The sequence below is a fragment of the Microtus oregoni genome, unplaced genomic scaffold (genome assembly GCF_018167655.1).
Source record: "Microtus oregoni isolate MIOR12 unplaced genomic scaffold, Mior012 000006F_ref0000085, whole genome shotgun sequence".
NCBI lineage: Eukaryota > Metazoa > Chordata > Mammalia > Rodentia > Cricetidae > Microtus > Microtus oregoni.
In genome coordinates this window covers 38743158-38764212 of record NW_024543065.1, presented here as the reverse complement: position 1 = coordinate 38764212, position 21055 = coordinate 38743158, and the positions used below count along the sequence as shown (strand labels likewise).

Here is a 21055-nt window from a genome sequence, read left to right as displayed (position 1 = left end):
TTTTCAAACCAAATCTTTGTTAATTTTGATGGTATCCATAGTTTTTCTTCTCCTGTGGAAACAAGACCAAAACCCCTTCCCCAACATAGCTCATCTCCTGGCTTCCATTGTCAGGTCAAAACATCCTTGAAATAAACTGACTGATTTACTTCAGAAGACTTTTCTATTCTCCAATCTCTATCTGCTGCTGTTGTCCCTTTCTCATTAGCATTAAGAAAATTTAAGGTTAATAAAGCATTAAGTAATTTGTTTCTGGGGGTATTTTCCATCCCTTTCTGTTTTTTAACATATCCTTTATAGTTCGACTTGATCTTTCTATAACTGCCTGACCTGTAGGATCGTGTGGTATATCTGTAATATGCTTACTATTGTAGTAAGCAAAAAAAAAAACTGTTTCATTTTCTTAGAGACATATGCTGAACCATTATCTGTCTTTATTTGTGCAGGTATACCCATGATGGCCATAACTTCTAATAAATGTGTGATTACCAAATCAGCCTTTTCTGAGCTTAAAGCAGTTGCTCACTGAAAACCTAAATAATTGTCAATTGTGTGGTGTACATATATTAATTTTCTAATTCTGTAAAGTGGAACACATCCATCTGCTAAATTTCATTCCTTTGAGTACCCTTTGGTTAGTCCCTGCAGGTAGCAGTGCTTGGTTATAGAAAGAGCAAGTAGGGCATCTCTTTATAAGCCCCTTAGCTTGCTGCCATGTAATAGAAAACTCTTTCTTTAAACCTTTGCTATTGGCATGATGTGCTTTATGAAATTCTGAGGCCTGTAACATGCTTCCAATAAATAATTAATAATAATAATTAATCAATTAGCATACCTTGTGCTAGAGGACCTGGTAGACCAGTTATGTAATTGGATGTGTGTTATGTATATAGGACAAAGCCTATTCCTGATTATGTCTAGCATCTGTATAAATAATAAAGTCAATCTTGTATCATCTAGTATAAATTTAGTGGTTTCAACACGCAAGACAACTCTTTCTGCATATTGTGAATCGGTAACTATATTAAGAGGTTATTTAAAATCCATTAGCACCATGAGAATAGCATATAATTCTGCCTTCTGGACAGAATTGTAAGGGCTTTTTTCCACCTTACTTAATTCTTCTGATTTGTATCCTTCCTTCCCTGATTTATTTGCATCAGTATAAAATGTAAGGGCTCCAGTTATTGGAGCATCACATATAATTTGGGGAAGAATTCAAGAAGTTCTCTTTATAAGGTTAAGTCTATCACTTTTGGGATAATTACTATTAATTTCTCCAAAAATTAGCACAATATCTTGCCATGGTTCATTGTCTTCACATAACTTTTTTATTTCATCAGTAGTGAAAGGCAATATAATCTCCGCTGGGTCTATACCTACTAATTGATGAAGTCTCAATTTACATTTTATATTTAATTCAAAGACTTTTTCCACATAAGTTTTTAATTTTTTACTTGGTTTATGTGGTAAAAATTCATTCTAAGATAATATTGTCCCTCTGCATTAAAATTGCTGTAGGAGAAATTCTGGAAGGCGATATGACTAGAATACAATTAGGATTTGGATCCACCGTATCCACATGTGCCTCCTGTAAATTCTCCTCAACAACTGTCAATTCCTTTTCTGCTTAAACTGTTAATTGTCTAGGACTATTCAAGTTTTATCACCATCTAAGGTCCTATTTAAATGAATTATTAGATCGGGTGTTATCCCAATAGCTGGTTGTACACTGGAAATATCTCCAAACAATCTTCGTAAGTCATTAAGAGTGCACAACCAGTCTCTCCTAATTTGTGTCCTTTTTGTCCTAATTTTCTGCAAACCTATTTTATAACCTAAGTAAATGACAGAATTTCCTCTCTGTATTTTTTAGAGTAATTTGTAATCCCCATTTTGGCAAAACTTTCTTTTCTTCTTCAAACATTTTTTCTAAAGTATCTATGTTTGAATCAGAGAGTAAAGTGTCATCCATGTAATGGTAAATTATAGACTTAGGAATTTTGTATTATTTCTAATGGCTGACTTACAAAATATTGGCACAGAGTAGGGTTATTGGGCATTCCTTGTGGGAGGATACTTTTTGATATCTCCTAGTAGGCTGAGAATTATTATAAGTAGACACTGTGAAGGCAAATTTTTCTATATCCTTTTCTTGTAAAGGTATAATGAAGAAACAGTCTTTCAAATCAATAAGAGGCCATCCTTTTGGTAATAGAGAAGGCTCCAATTTTTAATAATTGACCATCTGCCTTTTGAAGAGGCCAATTTGGATGCGAACATTCTGGAATAATGATACTCACATCCTCACCTGTGTCTATCAAACCAATGATTACAATGCCATTAGCCTTGTCTCTTAGCCTTGGTCTTTGATCATTTATAGAAGTCTGCCAGAATATACATTTCCTATTTCCTATCAGAATTTTTACCTTATCCTCCATGAGTATGCCATCATATAGAACAGGATGGTCTTTTACAGAAGGGTCTAGATTTTTTAATTTTCATGGTGAGACATATCCTCCACAGTGACTAGGAATGATTGGGCCACTTTTGGCATAGGGGCCTGTGATAGGCCCCTCAAGGAGTTTCCTGATGGTATCAAGTTGCCTTTTCTGTCTTTTGTTGATCTGCATTCATTGGTCTTATGTCAGCATTTGCCATACCTTCTACATATACCTGAAGGCTGAGTCCTCCCATTCTTGCCATTCCCAAAAGAGATATTATTCCTAGGTGTAGGGTAAGCCCAGCCCAATGGGGAGTGTGTTTGCCTCAGGCTAATGTTTACATATAAATCTGGTGGGTGTGAGCCCCGCCAGCCCCTTTTGTATTTCCTGCCCATCGCTGGATCCTTGGTGTTGTAAGCTATCCCTTCATTAAAATTTGCTGTTTCATATTAAGCTAGCCTGGTTAATACGTCACATACACCTAGGAATTCCTTGTATACAATCCCTTCTCAGATGTCCTAATCTACCACTATTTAAACATTTGGCATTTTGATGTCTCCTCATTCCTTTGGAAATTGCTTCTCCTACCGAAGATTCAATATTATAGCCAAATGTCTCAATGTTCATTGTATGTAGGATGCATTCATCCATAGGTGCTGATCTAACTTTTAAAGGCCCAAGCATCTTTTTGCATTCTATGCCGGCATTTTCAAAAGCCAGAGATTCAATAAGTACTCATCTAGCATCTGTGTCTGTTAGTCCTATTTGTACAGCCTTAGTTATTCTTCACTAAAGTGTTCACTCTGGCCCTGTTTAACCCTGGTATATGATTCAATTCATTTTCTTAGTTCTTGAGTCCTGTCCCAAGCATTTAAGGCTGCTTTGGGGCATAGTGACAAGATTTGTTCGTCGTACAGAGCTTGAATCTGTGGGTCATCATAAGAGCCTTCACCCAGAATTTGATCTTGGGAAGTCTCAAGGCCTTTTGATTTTCCCTGTTGTTCCTAAATTTTTGCTTCTTCTCTGAAATAATACTTAAACATTAGTTGAGTCCCATCATCCAGGACTGCTGAAACTAACTGAATCCAGTCATGTGGTGTTTCTCCTGGCCTGTATATATTTCTAGTAATTTTATTGAGGCACCTAGTCTCTGGTCCTCATTCTGCACATGTGATTCCAAGGTCTGAAGTTTCTTCTTTAAAGATAACACCTTATCCTTGGACTTTACTTGAATAGCATGCAGATTGCCTTCCCAGAGAGATATTCTACCTGCTAATCCATCATAACTTTTTAATAAATTTTGATTATCAAATTCAACAGTATGAATTCTTTCAGATAATTTCTCGGTACCCTTAGATATGAATTAAATTTTGTCTGTCAAATTAATGTTATCCCTTTTAATAGTATTAATTTTTTCAGATAACTTTTGATTTTCAATGATATTAATACTGCCAACTAGCTTTCATTATTAGTCTGTAAAGACTGTATCATTTCAGCAGTTAAAAGCATTGTCTGCTCTTCCAAAGGTCCTGAGTTCAATTCCCAGCAACCACATGGTGGCTCACAACCATCTGTAATGAGGTCTGGTGCCCTCTTCAGGCATGCATGCAGACAGAATATTGTATACATAATAAATAAATCTTTAAAATAAAAGGCTGTATCATTCCTAAAAGTGCCATATTCTTTCTTAATGATGGAATATAAAGAAAAAACTGAGTCCCAATACCCAATAAATTAAAGTATCACCATAACCATATAAGTGTCACAAAATACAATCCATAGTATTAGCAAAAAAGTTATGAAAAGTTTCAAAATTAATGTAGTTTGCCATGTTGATTTATTAATTACCTGTTGTGAGATCCAGTAAATTGTTTTAGATGTAATAATCTTTATTGTCCAGCAGATGTTGTGGTTGCAGAGTTGCGGTGGCAACAGGAATGTGCCTCAGCCACTTTCGTTTCTGAGCCACTTTAGTTTCCTGACTTGATACCAGTTAAATACTGAGAAATATACTTTGCTTGACAAATTAAAAGCAACACATGGAGCAAGAAACCCAGAAGTCACGGGCAGGGAACAGAAACCGGAAGCTGTACAAGTCACCACGAGGCAAAAAACTGTGCCAGGGAACGTAGCAGTCATGAGTGCACTTGGGAAATTTTCCAGTTATCACATGCAGTAAGCTCTGCTGTGGCAGGGGTTCTACAAAAAAAGGCGCTTAGTTAAAAGCAAGCCAAGCGGGCAGGGTTGAGAAAAATTCTGGGCCGTGGAATGGCTAGGCCTTTAGGCCATCCACCCAGTAGGTGTGGGCACCAGATGAAGAAGGACACTTAAAAGAAATCCCACACTAGCTCAGAATTGAGAATAATAAATGGTTATTTGATGTGGGAGTCTTCTGCTTTGTGTTGCTTTCATTGGTTAAATAAAGAAACTGCCTTGGCCCTTTAATAGAACAGAAAATTAGGTAGGTGGAACCTCTAGTTTCTACCTCAGGAAGAAACAGACAATAACCTTGAAAAAAAAGTAAGTTCGAACTCTTTGACCTTTAGTCAGGGTGGAGAGAATATACCTCTATGGGCCATGTTAATGTCCAAAACACCAAGTAACCACACCCTACGTCAGGGTGTGTAGCCACAGCTGTTGTCAACAACTTTGAACAACTTCAGACTATTTGACCTTCAGACAAGGTGGAATAGGCTCACATTTTTGGGCCTCCAAACCTTTCCTATAGATAAATTCTCCCATATACTCTCCCTGCTAACTTTCAAATTCATGGCACCTTTTTCATTAAGTTTTATTACATACAAAGGTGTCTATATGTATACATATATGTTTATAAATAACATATTCAATATATATGCATATCTTCAATGCTAACTATTTGGTTTTGAGTAAGCAGTAGGTGTGTGCTTCCCTGGGGGAGACTCTCCTGCTCCCAGCATCCTCCAGTTGCCTGTAGTTCTTTGTGTATGGTTGAAGGCTTGTGGGAATTTCCCCCATCGCCTTTGGTATGCCCCTTGTTCTTATCTTTATCCAACACAGGTTTGGGAGGTTGTGTTGATAAGATTTTATAAACAAAGCTTCTGTCATTGCTAGGTGTGATGGTTATTCTTGGTTGTCAGCTGGTTTACCTCTGGAATGACCTACAATCCCCAAAACGGAGGAAAGACCTCTAAGATGATTTTTGCTTATTTTGAAGTGACTGAATCCTCTTATAGTCTAGAACTTTGAGATAGGAAGACAAATGCCATTAATCCAAACTTGAGACTGAAAGGTGCACACCTCTGATCAGGAGTGAGAGGTTGGAAGATAAACCTTTAATCTGGACCACACCTTTTGTTGGAAGCTTATATAATGACATGAAGATAGGAATCATTTTATTCATTGCCTGTTTGTTGTCTCATTTTCTTGATAGCACAGCCATTGCTTCACTGGCAGTGCCGCCTCTCTCTTTGGAATTCCAGCATACAGTGAAGACCAGCCAAGATATCCAGCCTTGTAGTCTAAGCAACGACTAGATTTGGGGACTTTCTGCTACAGTCACCCATTGTTGGATGACCTGGATATCATCCTGTAAGTCATCCAATAAATCTCCATTTTATTTATACATATGTGGTTGTATGTATATATATTTATACATATAATATGTGTATGTTCATTTTATAAGTGCTGTTACTCTAGAGAACTCTGGGTAGTACACTAGAAGATACAGTCTCACAACAAACTTCCTGATCTTCTGCCTCTTTAATCTTGATAGCCCCTTTTCAAACATGATTACTGAGCCCGGGCTCTCCATTTTGATGATTTGTTAATTTTTGCAATGGTCTCTGTTGAAAAGAGATGTTTCTTTTATGAGGGGCAAAGATTAAGCTTACTTGTGAGTACAAGAAAAATGTTTCGTTATTTGTTAGGGATTATGACGGTTTAGTAAAATGGTGGTTGTTATCCTCCAAGATTCTTGTCTTCACCAGCAATAGCAGGAAGCTGGATTTCCAGTAACAGTCATGGTGTCTGAAATTTTGTTAAGAGGGTCTTCAGTTCAATGAAAGAGACGTTTTGACCATGGTATGCTTGCCACTAGTACATCCTTAGGGCTATTGTGCCAGGATGAGAGTTGATGTGGTTCATAGACTGTCAGAGACCAGCTCCAACAAAAATACCACTTATCAGGGTAGGAGCATGGGGATTAGAAGAGTTGGTAAAGGAGAAGACACGGGTGAAAATAAAACAGAAAACATAGGGTAGTACTAGGAAAGAGTTCTAGTGAATACTGAAATCTCTCTGCGTTTAATTTTCCATACTCTTTTATATCCCAAACCAGCAGAGGGAAGAAGGCAAAAGACAGCGTTAACATGATACCAAGGACAACTAAAACAGTTACTTGCTTCATTACTTGAGGCATCAAGTCATTAGCATTTTGTTGTTTAAGCAGTGAACCCATTCTAGACAAAGTATCCTGAAAACAGCCATTCCCAAGGTCAAACTCCTATTTCAAAAGAAGGAGCAGAAGTATGCTTGAATTTCCTGACCATTGGTCAGGGTGGAGTGGATCTACCTATATGGGCTACTGAATGTCAAAAAGATCAAGTAACAACACCCTATGTCAGGGTATTTAGCCAAACTTGTTTCCAGAAACTTTGAACAAGCTAAAGCTTTCTGGACTTCAGACAAGTTGGAAATAGGCTCACATTTTTGGGCCTCCACAATAGGCATTATAGTTGTCTAAGACTGTTTGTTGACTCCCTCCTTTGGAAGCTTGTATGGTGCTTCTGGTATCACGAAAATTATTCCTCAGGGATCAATTTAATTATTTTGAGATAAGGTCTCTATTTATAGCCATCTGAGATTCGATATGTAGATCTGGCTGGCCTTGAACTTAGTTCCCCTTGCTCATGCCTCCTGAGTGCTGGTTAAATGGCTTGCTTGGCCTTGCCAAACTTTACACAACTTTTCTTTATCAGGTTTTTCTCTTTTGTGGTTTTTGGAACCATGGTTCTGCTGTGTTGTGTTTGCTGACCTGGAACTCATTCTGTAGACCAGGCTTATCTTAAACTCACATAGATTTACATGCCTGTGCCTCTGCATCCTGAGTGCTAGGATTAAAGGTGTGTGTCACTATGACCTGTCCTGTTATCATGTCTTGACAATTACCCAAGATAACTGCACAGTCTACTTGACAGAAGGGTGTGATCAACTGGATCTCTTGTTTATTGAAAGACTTCTCTTATACTAAATTGGAAACTCTAATTGAAATAAAAACCTGTAACATACCAAATTTAAACAACGTGAAAGAAATAAATAAGGTAAACATAACTATAAGAAGTAATGAAAAAAAAAGAAAAAAAAAGAAGTAATGAAAATAAAGCAGTTATAAATTGCCACCTTTAAACAACCCCATGACTGGACTGACAGGATTCTATCAGAACTGCAGAGAAAAACTAACAGCAAAGCTGGTATTCAAAATACTTCTTGACAAGAAAGGAAGACTTCTTGACTCTAAATACTAGGTGATGTTACACCAGATAATGAAATGAGCATCGTAGTACCGCTGTATTGTGGAGGTGGAGGTGGGTAGATCTCAGCGAGTTTGAGACCAGCCTTGACCTCAAAGTGAGTTCCAGACAAACCAGTGCTGTTACACAGAGAAACCCCATCTTGAGAAAAAATGATGCATAAATAGAGAGATAAATAAATACGTAAAACCACCAGAAAATGATACAACCGAAAAGAAACTACAGATTCATACATCCATTTTTTAAAAATTCTGATCACCAGGCAGTGGTGGTGCACGCCTTTAATCCCAGCAGTCAGGAGGCAGAGGCAGGCGGATCTCTGAGAGTTTGAGGCCAACCTGGTCTACAAGAGCTAGTTCCAGGAAGGCTCCAAAGCTAGAGAGAAACCTGTCTCAAAAAAGAAAAAGAAAAAGAAAAAGGAAGGAAGGAAGAAAAAAGAAAGAAAGAAACAAAGAAAGAAAGAAACAAAGAAAGAAGCTAGTTCCAGGGTTACACAAAGAAACTCTGCTGTAAAAATTAAAATCTATTATTAGCTTTTTTATACTCACACACCAATTATGTATATGCTCACATTCTGCATTCTGTTTGTGTTTGTGCATGCACACCTCAAACACTGCCCATTCACACTCCTACCTCTGTACTATCCTGGTCTACAATTCCAACAAATTTCCCCGTTGTTTCTCTCTACTCATTTTGCTTGGGACCAACTGTGATTAACCAGGGACTTCTGGGAGACTGTGGACTGTGGGTTTGGAGCTGTGTTGGAGTCTGGTGTTTTCAGCAGAGGACTACAGACAGCTAAAGGCAGTGAATCTTTTCCTACAATCCACCCAGAGCCAACATTTGAGAGGTAAAGAGTTGGTCCTGTGAGCCTTTCCCTTTCCTAGACTGATTGTGGTCTAGAGTGAGGTCAATGCAGGTAAATACAGTTGCTGTTGGTTACTGATTACAACAGCAATCTAGAAAATGGAGTCTAGAGAATGGCATGTATTAGCCTTTCCTCATCTTTCCCTGATAATTCCCTTTCAACTCCTCTTCCTTAATGTTCCCAGAGACTTTTGTAGGGCTGGTACCAAATACCTTCCTTTTATTATGCATCAGAGACCGCAATATTCTCTGAATTCACCATTGCATTTTTAAAAAATTCTATATTTTATCTAAAAAGCACCTTTAGCGTGAGTCACAGAAACCTAACGTGTTTCTGAGTTACCAAAATCACAAAACCATTATCTAGTGGTGAGAGCAGACGAGCGCAGAATGAGCTCAGTCCTGGAGGCTGGGAGTCAAGCCGAGGTTAGGCTGCCTGTCTTTTAACTGAAGGTTTCAGAACTCACAATGGGGGTCAGGTACCTGAGTGCAATGTCTCCCTAGATCCAGTTCTGGCAGCAAGCATGGAAGCTTGTGGGGAGCTGTGCAGAGCGGGTTCAGGGCAGCTTGACAGCTGGAGCTGTGTGGAAGGCGGCCTGAGACGGAGTGGGCGGGACGGTTCAATGGGCGGAGACTCTCTAATAGGAACAGCAGTTGGGAGGGTGCTAGAGTTTATTTGGGTGAGTATAGGTGGAATGATGGACAAGTGGGAGGAGTTAGAGGAGTGACATAAACAGAAGCTGGGAAACTAGTGAGGGAGAGGACCCGGAAGTGGACTGAGGAGCCAAAGCCGGAAGTGCCTAATGCTGCTTCTCTGTTGGTGCTCTGGGCCTTGCACTGTGGGAAGCTGCGTGGTACGGAACTGGGTGAGGGAGACCCTGGCAGGTATTTCAGGATCTGAAATTTCCGGAGCCTCAGTCGCAGCAAAAGGCGTCTTGGGAAAGTGACCGGACAGCAGCGCGGCAACCCTGAAACCTCCCAGGAGGTTCAGAGGAGCCGCGGGGCTGGGACCCCGGAGCGAAGGGACCAGGGGTGCAAGCAGTTTCTCTGCTGCTCATAAGACTCTGAAAGTCGGCTGTGGTGTCTTACCGTCTTCGGTAAATTTTAGGTCACTTAAACTCGAACGATCCTGATATTTTTTCAATGATCTGAGTGCCAAAATAATCTCATAAAAATGACCTACTAGAATATTTGAATTTATGTATTTTGTTTGCAAAGACGGTCGGTTCTCTTTGTGTGTTGGAAAGGAAAAAAAACTCATCAAATTTACATTCCTCCACGCCAACTTTCTTGCTAAACCTCTTAGCCATTAAAGAGAATGGCACATAGAACTAGGGATTTTGACTCACAGAGACCTTTTATATATTGGCTATGAAATGAACACCAGGATAAGGAATTTAATCTGAAATTATATTATTTTGAGAGTTCCATGGATATGGTTGAAAACATTAACATTTAAAAGAAAACATTTTGTCCATTGTTAAAATTTCGTCTGACACTTTGTCATGTAAATAGATTGCTTTTAAAAGAATCTTTGAAAGATTTGGTGACTTACACCATTATTCCCACCTCTGGGAAGGCAGAGGCAGGTGGTTCTCAGTGAGTTTGAGGCCAGCTTAGTTTACCTAATGAGTTCTAGGACAGCCAGAGTATCATGGTGAGACCTGTCTCAAAAAAAGAAATGTGTGTTTTTCTGCTGAGTTCTTAATGTGCAACTTAGAGCCGGGAAAGGACAGGATGCTATTTTATGTTATAGATCACAGTATTTCCACAGCTAGAAAAGGAGTTATAAGCCACGTGGTAGTGGTGGTGGCACAACCATTTAATCCCAGCATTTGGGAGCTGAGAATTCCTTCCCATTCTGGTCCACTGAGAAAGTTTAAGGACAGCCGAATCTACACAGATTAAACCTGTATCAGGAGGGGAAAAAAAGGCAATGAAAAAAATATTATGGTATAACATAATAAAGAAAGCATCTTCCAAATAATTACAATAACTCATCTATATCAGAAAAAATGTCTAGAGAAATCTTTGTCTTCCTGGTCAAAGAAAAACATTCTGTCCATGGGCTCAAAATCAAGTTGTTATTTTTTGATTCCTGTGTTTGCTCTGTTTGAGTCCTGAATTCATGTGTTGCTATATCTGGACCAAACTCACCAAGCAGACCAAGCTGGCCTGGAAAACACAGAGTTCCACCCTCCTCTGTCTCCCTAGTGCTAAGATTAAAGGTGTGCGCTGAAACAACTGTTCAAACTGTTGTTTTTTATTTCGTGGTCTGTTGACAGCCAGTGGTGTGACTGTGTACTTTCTCCCAGGAGGAGGGGCAGTGCCTGGACCCTGCTCAGGGGGCTTTGTGCAGAGACTTGATGTTGCAGGATTGTAGCAGTCTGATTGCTGTGGGTAAGAATTGCTTGCATGCAGTCTCCCTTGCTCCTCCTCAGAGTGCTCTCCTTCAGACTGTCTTTCTCTTACTCTGAAAGCGCTTGTGCCTTTGAGAGCTGTGAGACTTTCATCATGTTGGGTCTATGTCACTAGTGTGTGATATTCTCATCCCAATCTTTCAGTTCCATTTCTGCAGCTGAGATTTGACTGTCCTGTGACTGGAAGTGGGATTCAAGTCACACTAACTGAAAATGATTCCTAAATGTTTTCAGTATTCTGACCCTGCCTGACAATTGGGGGAATACTTCTAGATTCCTCTCTTCATCTACTGAGCACAGTACTGTGTTAGAAATCCAGGTGCTTCCTGAAGAATCTCTTTCTCATGTGCAGGGCTCACTGATCACCCAGATGTGCTCTCCTGTGCAGCGGGACAAAGAGGCCAGGAAGGTGAAGAGGGATGAGACAGTAGTTCAGGATCGAGGTATTTGGAGGGATTGGTGAAGGGGTGTCTGTTAGTATTCAGATGTACTGGCCTATACTTGGTGTCCTGACAAGCTAGGTCCCCATCTGCAGCCACTAAGAGCCCCTCCTATAGTTCCCCTTTAAAAGGTGGGCCTTGCCCACCTCCCATATCTTTTTTTTCTTCTCTCTTTCTCTCTGCCACTCTATTTTTTTCCTCTCTCTCTTTCTCTCTGTCTCTCTCCCTCTCTCGTTCTTTCTCTTCCTCCACTCTAATCCCCAGGGACCAGTCTCTGACCCCTCTCTCTGTCCCCTTCTCTGCCCTTTGTCTCACTTCTTCCACTAAACCTCCTATGTGAGTACCATTGTGTGGCATTCCTGCTTCCCACTGATGTTTAAATCTATTGTGATTACTGCAAGGGACTCAAGTGAATGTGTGAGTGGGACATGAAATCAGTGTGCCACATTCTGTGTCACTAGAAATGATTCTGGAGACGTCCACTGAGAAAGATCTCAGGACTGTCCTATTATAGGCACGAGAACTGGTTCTACAGAAGAACTGAAAATGGAGTCAAGTAAAATTTTATTTGAGTGTGCATGTGAGTGATGCTGTCCTTTTCATTGACATCACTAGTCATGTCTTCATAACAGTATTAATTCTTTTACTTTGTAATTATCTTGAACTGCACTTAGATCTCCATCAATTTTAAGGTAGAAGTTTTCTAGATAAAACAATATGGTTGACAGTGATTTTTCTCTGCAAGCTTCAAATGTCATTCCCTGCTCTCCTGATTTGGGAATCACTGATAAAACACCTGGTCATATTGTGTTTCTTGGGTCTGTTCAAGTGGTCATTTTTCTTTAACCACTTTCAGTATTAACTTTTTCTTTTTGCCTCCTTATATAAAAGGCCAACAAACCATCTATTCATTGTTCCTGAAAGAGAAACTCAAAAAAGAGAAGCAAGCAGAAATGGCTGATTCTCCAGTAAACAGGCCCCAGGTCAGTGCTCATGTCTCACCCCCCCCTTTTTTTATAGGAATGTTGTTGTTTGAGACATTAGAAGCCTTCAAATTGTGCTTCTGGTTATCTTTTTTAACATTACTATGAAAAACCTTGCAGACAAAGAAGCAGACAATTACACACTGAAAATATCCAGACCCAAAGAGTATGCAACTCAATGTACTTTTATGCAGTTAGTCATTGGAATCAGAACCTCTGCGGCCTCACAAGGGATTTTATATTTTCATTACAGAATATATTTATGTGAACTTGTGAATCATGAAAAAGAAAGAAAAGCTGCGACAGAATTAAACTGGAAAAGAAATTAGCTTTATATCCTTTTTCATAACTTATGTTCACTACCTCAATTCAGTCCTAACTGAACCCTGATAGTTAATGTTCTTTGTCCTCTTCTCTCCATGTTCTACTGTGTGCACATGTACACTGTTTCCATAGACACATACTGTGTCTAGACTATGCATGTGAGGGAAAATGTGCTTCCTTCCTTCCTTTTGACACTGTATAATATAACTGCACTTAACTGTCGCTTGTAAACTGGGCGGTGGTGGCACATGCTTTTAATCTCAACACTCAGGAGACAAGCAGGAGGATCTCTGTGAGTTTGAGGCCAGCCTGGTCAACAAGAGCTAGTTCTAGGAGAGGCTCCAAAGCTACAGAGAAACCCTGTCTCCAAAAACAAAAGAATAAAATTAAAAAAAAAAAGTTAATTGTCACGTGTGTAGCAGAATAGGTATGTGGGATCACGCAGATTGGTGAAATGACGAATTAGAGACATGAGAATGAACTTAGCCTCTGTGGCCGCAGGTGGCGTAGTCTTGGTGAACTGAAGCACTTTCCCTTTGCCTCTTGGCCTCTATTTTTTCATATATTTCCACTTTCGCTAGTAGATTTTCATATGTCAACAAAAACTGAATGAAGTTTTTGAAAATACAGTGCCAGGTGCAAATACCTGATTGATGAGGTACTTGGGTTTTTCTGGTTTTCTCTAAACCAAGTTTTACATAGGCTTTTTATCCATGGGAACCTCTCAGATAAGATTAACATAGGGTAACAAAAGAAATCTTTAACACAAATGATGGATTAGGGACTGAGTGAAAACTCTGGAGCTAAGCCAGATATGGCCCAGTGGGGGCTCATGACCAACAAGGGTTACTTGCTAATCCTCTGGAACCAAATCCTATGCTGTTGCTGTTCTTTCTAATCGAGAAGTCCTTGCCCATCCCAATATCCTCATGGATATTCCCTATGTTCTCTAGGTTTCTGTTTCTTGTTTCAAATAAGATTTTTTGATCCATTTTAATGGATTTTTTTTTTTACAAATGAAAGATAAGAATCTAATTTCATTCACCTACTTGGATCCAGGTGTGCCTACACCATCTGGTGAAAAGGCCATATTATTCTAATTTATCTTTTTGCCTCCATTAGTAAATATTTAGTGGGCATGGCTTTACAGTATTCTTTCTGGAGCCTCTTAGTATTCTGTTATGATTACACCTGTACACTGTAACTCAATATGTCTACATCTCCTGTATAGCACTTTTCTCAGTTTTACTCTCCCCCAATTATTTGAGGATAAATATCCCACATGAACTTATGATCTTTGATTTTGAAAATATATCCACTCTAACGCATGAACAAAATATGCATTGAAGCCCAATTGCCTTAGAGTATCGAACTATATCTTTATATATTAATGTGTAGGACTCCTGTGCTATGTAGGCTCCATTGGTGAGGTCTGTCACATTTCCTTGAATCATGGTTATGAAAAGCACATATTGAATCACAAGGAATAGCTGTCACAACATCTTAGCAGTGTGTGGAATTGAAAGAGACATATCTTGATTTTTAATGCTGTGTAAAACTTGGATCCTACTACTAAAAATGTAAGCACACTCAACAGTGCAGAACATGGGTTGATGTTGCCATAAACTGATGTTCTTGAGCGTAGATTCAGATTGTACTCTACCCATATTTCTCTTTGGTGTTTAATATCACAACAGTGATGACATGTCCATGTGTTTGTTGACACCTGATATCTGTTTGTCTCAGGAGAATTGCTGATCACATCACCTACTTGATTAGGATGTTCAGTGGTAGCTTCCTAAACCTGAGAGATCAGTATATTTTATTCTCTAACCTCCCCGCCACCACACACACACAAAATACAGGATCCCACTGTGCAGCCATTTTGGTTGGGAGTCATTATTGTGGAATTCATCAGGAATGGAGGGCATTGACTAATTGGTGTGCATAACCCATCATATTTGATGCAGAACCTTTCCTCATGATTCTTTTCCTCTAGTCTGTTCCTGTGAGAGTCATGGCTCGGCTCCCCTACCATGAACCTGCAGTGTTTTAACGTAGAGATTTAGGAAAAGGGCTCTGGTTGGTATTTCTATTCCTGACTCATGACTCAGACAGATTATGTTAACACTTTTTATTTCCACAGAAACAAAGGAAGAATCATGAACACTACTAACCTAAAGTGTGATAAGCAGTACAGCATAAGTACTAAAAGGGAGCATGCAGATAACCACAAAATTCAGATACAGTAGCTAAAGTTTTCTCCTGAGCCATTCTTTGAGCTCTATTATATTTGCACAGCACTGAACAGTGGCTGTAATTCTCACAGAACTTAGTATAATCATTTTCTCAGGAAATCTATGTCACTTCTGAATGTATCCATAGTTACTATACTTACATGTACATGCTTAGCTGCTACTCAGAAACTATTTGATGTGGTTTGGGACTTACCCCAATTTTTATAACTCTTTGTGGGTGAAATAGTCCCCAGAACTTCTAAAATTATTTGTTTTAGTTGCCTTATGCCTATCCTTGAGTAAAATTTTAGATTATATCAAATATGGCTGATGTACATTTTTCTATCGGCTTGCCAGTAACTCAGATATTCTGATAAAAGTAATCCCACTTATGTTGTAATGTTAAAATTGACAGTATACATTGCTGTTACACTCGTTGTTACTGTGGGGGAAAAACAGCTCTTTACCTATAGATTCAATTGTGAATTCTGTCCTCCATATTCATTCCTTTTCTCTTTAATGGAATGGAGTTGGTGGAATTTAAACATGCAAACTGAGCATGTTAGGAATGCAATCGTGTGAGACTGAAAACTGCACAGGATTGATTCACTGTTGGTACTTTAGCACATTTCCTCATCACCATTTGCCTTCTGAGACATATATACTGTAATCCATGGGACATAAGCACAGCATCCATACCAAGTAGACAACTGTGTCCAGACCTTAAATGTGTGTCTCTTTTCATGGATGTGCTTGTGAAACTACTTTGTCATCTTGATTTCAAAGACTTGGAACATTCATTATAATGTGTGACTATATCAGAAATCATTGCTTTGAGTAATTGTATTCACTCATCTACATCCCTAATTTCCTCAAGTCTCCTTATCTCAAGGAAAGCCTCTTTATGGGATCACCTGGTCAAACTGTACTTTTGTGTTTCAGGGTCCATTGACATTCAGGGATGTGACTGTGGACTTCTCCCAGGAAGAGTGGGAATGCCTAGACTCTGCTCAGAGGGCTTTGTACATTGATGTGATGTTGGAGAATTACAGCAGCCTGCTTTTTGTGGGTGAGAGCATTTTTATTGTAGAATTCCTAAATCATTCTTTGTATATACTGACCTTTAAACTCTGTTAAGCTGTCCTAGAAACAATGGAAGGCAGGAAAGTTTGGTACTAGAAATAACTTTTTCATGGAATTTGACTCTTATTTCATTTCCGTGTTAATGGTGTCTTGTAAACCTCACTGTGTTTCCAAAATAAATTCCATATATATTTCCATATATATCTTAAAGCTTCAACTCCATCGTTATAACTCTCATGGTTTTGTGAGAAAAAGCTCAGGATAGGCGATCTGAAATTTTTCCTTAAATATGCTAAAAGATTCTGGCAAGAAGTAGCAATTGGAAATCATTTCTAGTTTCTTCTACTTTATGTTCTCTTGATGTACAGAGCACAATATTTTGTTTGATGTCTCTATTCTTTCTAAAAATTCTAGCATGGGTCATTGGCTACCTCACAGAACATGTGGCTTATTGTATGCAAGATAGGCCTGGTCTCCTGTCCTGAGCAAATGAGATTGCCCTGGAATGTGGAGAAGAGAGAGTAGTCAAAACCAGGGTGGGCTTGTGAATAAGCAGGACAACAGTGATGGCTTCCAGTGAAAGAGAAAGCAAGAGCTGAGAATGCTTTTGCTATATTCAATTCCATTTGAAAGAATGCCTCATCATTGAACTTAGTGGAGTATTCTGGTCCCAAGATGCATCCTGCCTGTTGTAACTGTTACAAGGTATTGTGTCTTATTGCACCTGATTTATGGTGACTTAATATCAGTACAAAATGTAATTTTTTGGTTTTGTTTTGTTTTAGTTTTTTTGTATTTCGAGACACGGTTTCTCTATAGCTTTGGTGCCTGTCCTAGAACTACCTCTTGTAAATAAGTCTGGCCTCGAACTCACAAAGATCCACCTACCTCTGCCTCCCAAGTGCTGTGGTAAAAGCATGTGCCATTACCGGCGGGCACAAAATGCATTTTATTTAACTATGCTGATATCAGATTGGAATAATTTTACAAATTATAAGCCTAATGTGAATCCATGAATTAGTATTAGTCTGAAATTGCCTTCCTTGCATGTCTGTCTTCATATTACATATTTTGTCCAGTGGAGAATACAAAGACACCCTCTCAGAAGTCGGTGGGCTGAATAGACTTGGAAATAAGCATATGAAGAAAGTTAGGAAACACAGTAGTATGTGAAGCTAAGACCGGGAAAGGTAGAAATAAGCAATAGCTGTCCATTTCAAACCTGCATCAAATGATCTGAGCCTCTGCTGTCTGGCAGAATACTAGCTTTCCATCCATTAATTTGAAAGAATCTAATATATTTTTCTAGAAAGAAAAACCATTTGATATTTTTAAGTAAGACTTTAATATTTAAAGGAATTGGCCCTTCTTAACAGTATTCATCAGCAATCTTCTGAGATGAAATGTTTAAAAATAGAGACATGTATTCTTAATATAATCAGTCAATGAGCGCTGTCCCACAGCAAATTGCTTATGCCTCACTTTCCTGATCCATCTTCTGCCATTAGACATTTTCGATAAGGATGAGGTATCTGCTATATCTCAGACCCTTGGAGCCTGTCTGTCTGTTTTTGTGAGAATACATTCAATTACGATGGAAGATAAATGCCTAATTAGTTTCTGATTCATTTATCTTTAGAAAGAACTTAGGAAGACAGCCATTTATCAAATGTTTAGTGTTGTATCAAGCCCTATTAATCTGAATTGTATTCATTTTCAGAGAACTGTTGCATTTGTGATCCTGTCTATCAACAAGTGAAGACAGAAAAGGAGTCTTCTCAGTATAATGACCTTGGAAAAATGCTTCATGACCCATCCACATGTGCACTTTATAGAACAAGTGAAACTACAAAAAACTCTAATAACTACAGATGCAGTAATCACAGGGATGACTCTGTTGACTCATCAAACCCAGATAGACATGACATCATGCACACTGGAGAAGAACCTTGCAAATCTAAAGTCTGTGAGAAATCATTAAATTTGTATCCCAACATTACTCATGATCAGAGACTCTACACTGCAAGATCAGAACACAGGCAAGGAGAATATGATTACTATTTCACCTCTACTTACAGTCTCTTGCAACAAAAATTCTCCACTGGAGAGACAGCATACCAATCTAGGAAATGTGGGAAATACTTCAGTGCAGCCTCAAGCCTCACTGTACATCAGAGAATACAAACTGGAGAGAAGCCTTACAGATGTGAAGAATGTGACAAATGTTTTACCCGACTTTCAACTCTTAGAGCACATCAGAAAATTCATACTGGAGAGAAACTTTACAAATGTAGGGAATGTGAGAAATCCTTTACCCATAACTCATATCTTAGAACGCATCAGAGAGTCCACACTGGAGAGAGACCTTACAGTTGTAAGGAATGTGGCAAATGTTTTACTACGTGCTCGGACCTCAGAAAACATCAGAAAATTCATACTGGAGAGAAAATTCACAAATGCAAAGACTGTGACATGTCCTTTCTCCGTATTTCGACTCTTAGAAGACATCAGAGTGTTCACACTGGAGAGAGACCTCACAAATGTCAGGAATGTAATAAATCCTTTATTGACATGTCACATCTTAGAACACATCAGAGAATTCATACTGGAGAGAGACCATATAGTTGTAAGGAATGTGACAAATCTTTTACTAGGTACTCCCACCTCAAAGCCCATCAGAACATTCATACTAGAGAGAAACAACAAATACAATGACTAGCATACCCTATATCTGTCTTTCAAATCTTAAAACACATCAGAGAGTTGGCACTGGAGAGAAAAACACCATTCTCATAATGTGTCATAGCATTTTTTTAGGTGTTCTCTGCCTATAAGCCTAACAGCATATATAATATGCTACAGGATAATTTTTTGTATACTGTGAAGATGTGTCTTTGTCAAAGTTCCTTCTGATTAGTTTGATAAAGAGCTGAATGACCAGTGGCTAGGTGGGAAAAAATGGGCAGAACTTCTCAGGAGAGAAAGGAACTTGGGATGAATCTGGTGTGGCAGCAGATGCCAAAAAGACATGGGAGACATCAGATGTACAAAATGGAAGAGAGGTAAAGAGCCAGTTGACAAAATGTAGGTTAATAGAAACCTGTTACTTAGGTTATAAGAGCTAGTTGGGAACAAACATAAAGGTCAAGGTTTCATAATTTATAATACGTCATTGTGTCATTGTTTGGGTGCTGTGGGTCCAAAGAAAGTCCAACCAAAAAGACAAACTACAATAAATAGAAACATAGAGATAAGAAACTTGTGAAAACCTGTTATGAAGTTTTAAATCTTAGAAGATATCACCATGTTTATATTTTAAAAAATTTTACCATAGTAACAGTGTGAATTTTTTTTCACATGTATGGGTGCTTTGTCCAATGTGTAAAGAGTTGCTTTGCTAATCTTTCTCTGAACTCCATGCTTGCCAGTTGCCTGGGAATGCAGCAGAGGACATAAGATTCCACGAGGCTGGATTTTCAGATAGTTGTGATCTCTTCAGTGTGTGTTAGGAATCGAACTCCAGTCCTCTAAAAGGGCACCAGGGCTCTTTAAGAACTACCTTGGCTCCAGCTCCTGGGAAATGCAATAATAACGTCACTTATCTTTGCGTGTTGTGGTGCCACATGTCTTTAATCCTGACATTCAGGGGACAGGCAGGTGGATACCTGTGAGTTCAAGGCCAGCCTAGTGTACACAGCTAGTTCCACAACAGCTAAGGCTATTACATAGTGAAATTTTATTTTTTCTTTTTCTTTTCTTTTTTTGATTTTTGAGACAGGGTTTCTCTATAGCTTTTTGGTTCCTGTCCTGGAACTAGCTCTTCTAGACCAAGCTGGCCTTGAACTCACAGAGATCAGCCTGCCTCTGCCTCCCAAGTGCTGGGATTAAAGGCGTGCGCCACCACCACCAGGCTCATAGTGAAATCTTTTCTCAAAGAACAAAACAAAAAAAAATGTTCTGCATTTAAGAATTCATAATAAAGACAGACTATGTGATGCATACCTTTTCCCCCAGCACTCAGGAGGCAGAGGCTAGAAGATTTCTAAGAGTCTGAGACCATCCTGGTCTACATAGTGAAATCCAGGACTGCCAGGTATACATAAACCCTGTCTTTAAGAAAGTAAAATAAATCATAATAAGGACAAAATCTAGTAACTTTAAAAAAATACAAATGGAAGATGAACAATGTCATTATAAAAAGATAAATAAAAATGGCAATGGGATATCACTTGCTACTCTATAGAAGGGCAATCATATTAGTAAATATAAAATAGCAAAATATTGGTGATAATGCCAAGAAACTAGAATCCTTAAACCTGCAGAATAAAAGTGTTATGATAAAAAAGATTGAAAATCTCTTAGAAAGTAAAATTTCAAGTTGCCACATGACCTAGCATTCTAATAGTACTAAGAATGCTTCCAAGTATTCAAAAAACAATGGGTGTGTTACCTTACTAGATGTGGATGGAGGTGGGTGGTCCTTGGACTTCCCACAGGGCAGGGAACCCTGATAGCTCCTTGGGCTGATGAGGGAGGGGGACTTGGTTGGGGGAGGGGGAGGGAAATGGGAGGCAGTGACGGGGAAGAGACAGAAATCTTTAATAAATAAACAGTAAAAAAACAATGGGTGTGTTAATATGAGTAGCAGAATTATAACTATCCAAAGATGAAAAAGAAATGAAATATTAATATATGTAATAAAATGGATAAAACTTGAAGATATGCTGAGTGAAAATTCAGAAACAAT

At 38.8% G+C, this 21055-nt stretch overlaps 1 protein-coding gene across 8 annotated transcripts in view; it reads left to right on the top strand.

Annotated features, from left to right (window-relative positions):
• Positions 1-20827, top strand: part of LOC121449258 (zinc finger protein 54-like) — a 38695-nt gene extending 17868 nt beyond the window's left edge. The window contains exons 1-6 of one of the 8 annotated variants that reach the window (XM_041653563.1): positions 9620-9675; positions 11137-11221; positions 11594-11684; positions 12573-12664; positions 16168-16294; positions 18029-20827. In XM_041653563.1, the coding sequence (XP_041509497.1) occupies positions 11612-11684; positions 12573-12664; positions 16168-16294; positions 18029-19023 (1287 nt within the window). In that variant the 5' untranslated portion in view covers positions 9620-9675; positions 11137-11221; positions 11594-11611 and the 3' untranslated portion in view covers positions 19024-20827. Of the gene's footprint in view, positions 1-9583; positions 9919-11136; positions 11222-11593; positions 11685-12572; positions 12665-12917; positions 13147-15171; positions 15194-16167; positions 16295-18028 lie in introns of those variants that run through there. The other 7 variants (XM_041653566.1, XM_041653565.1, XM_041653562.1 and 4 more) reach the window with 7 other exon arrangements.
• The last annotated feature ends 228 nt before the right edge of the window (positions 20828-21055 follow it).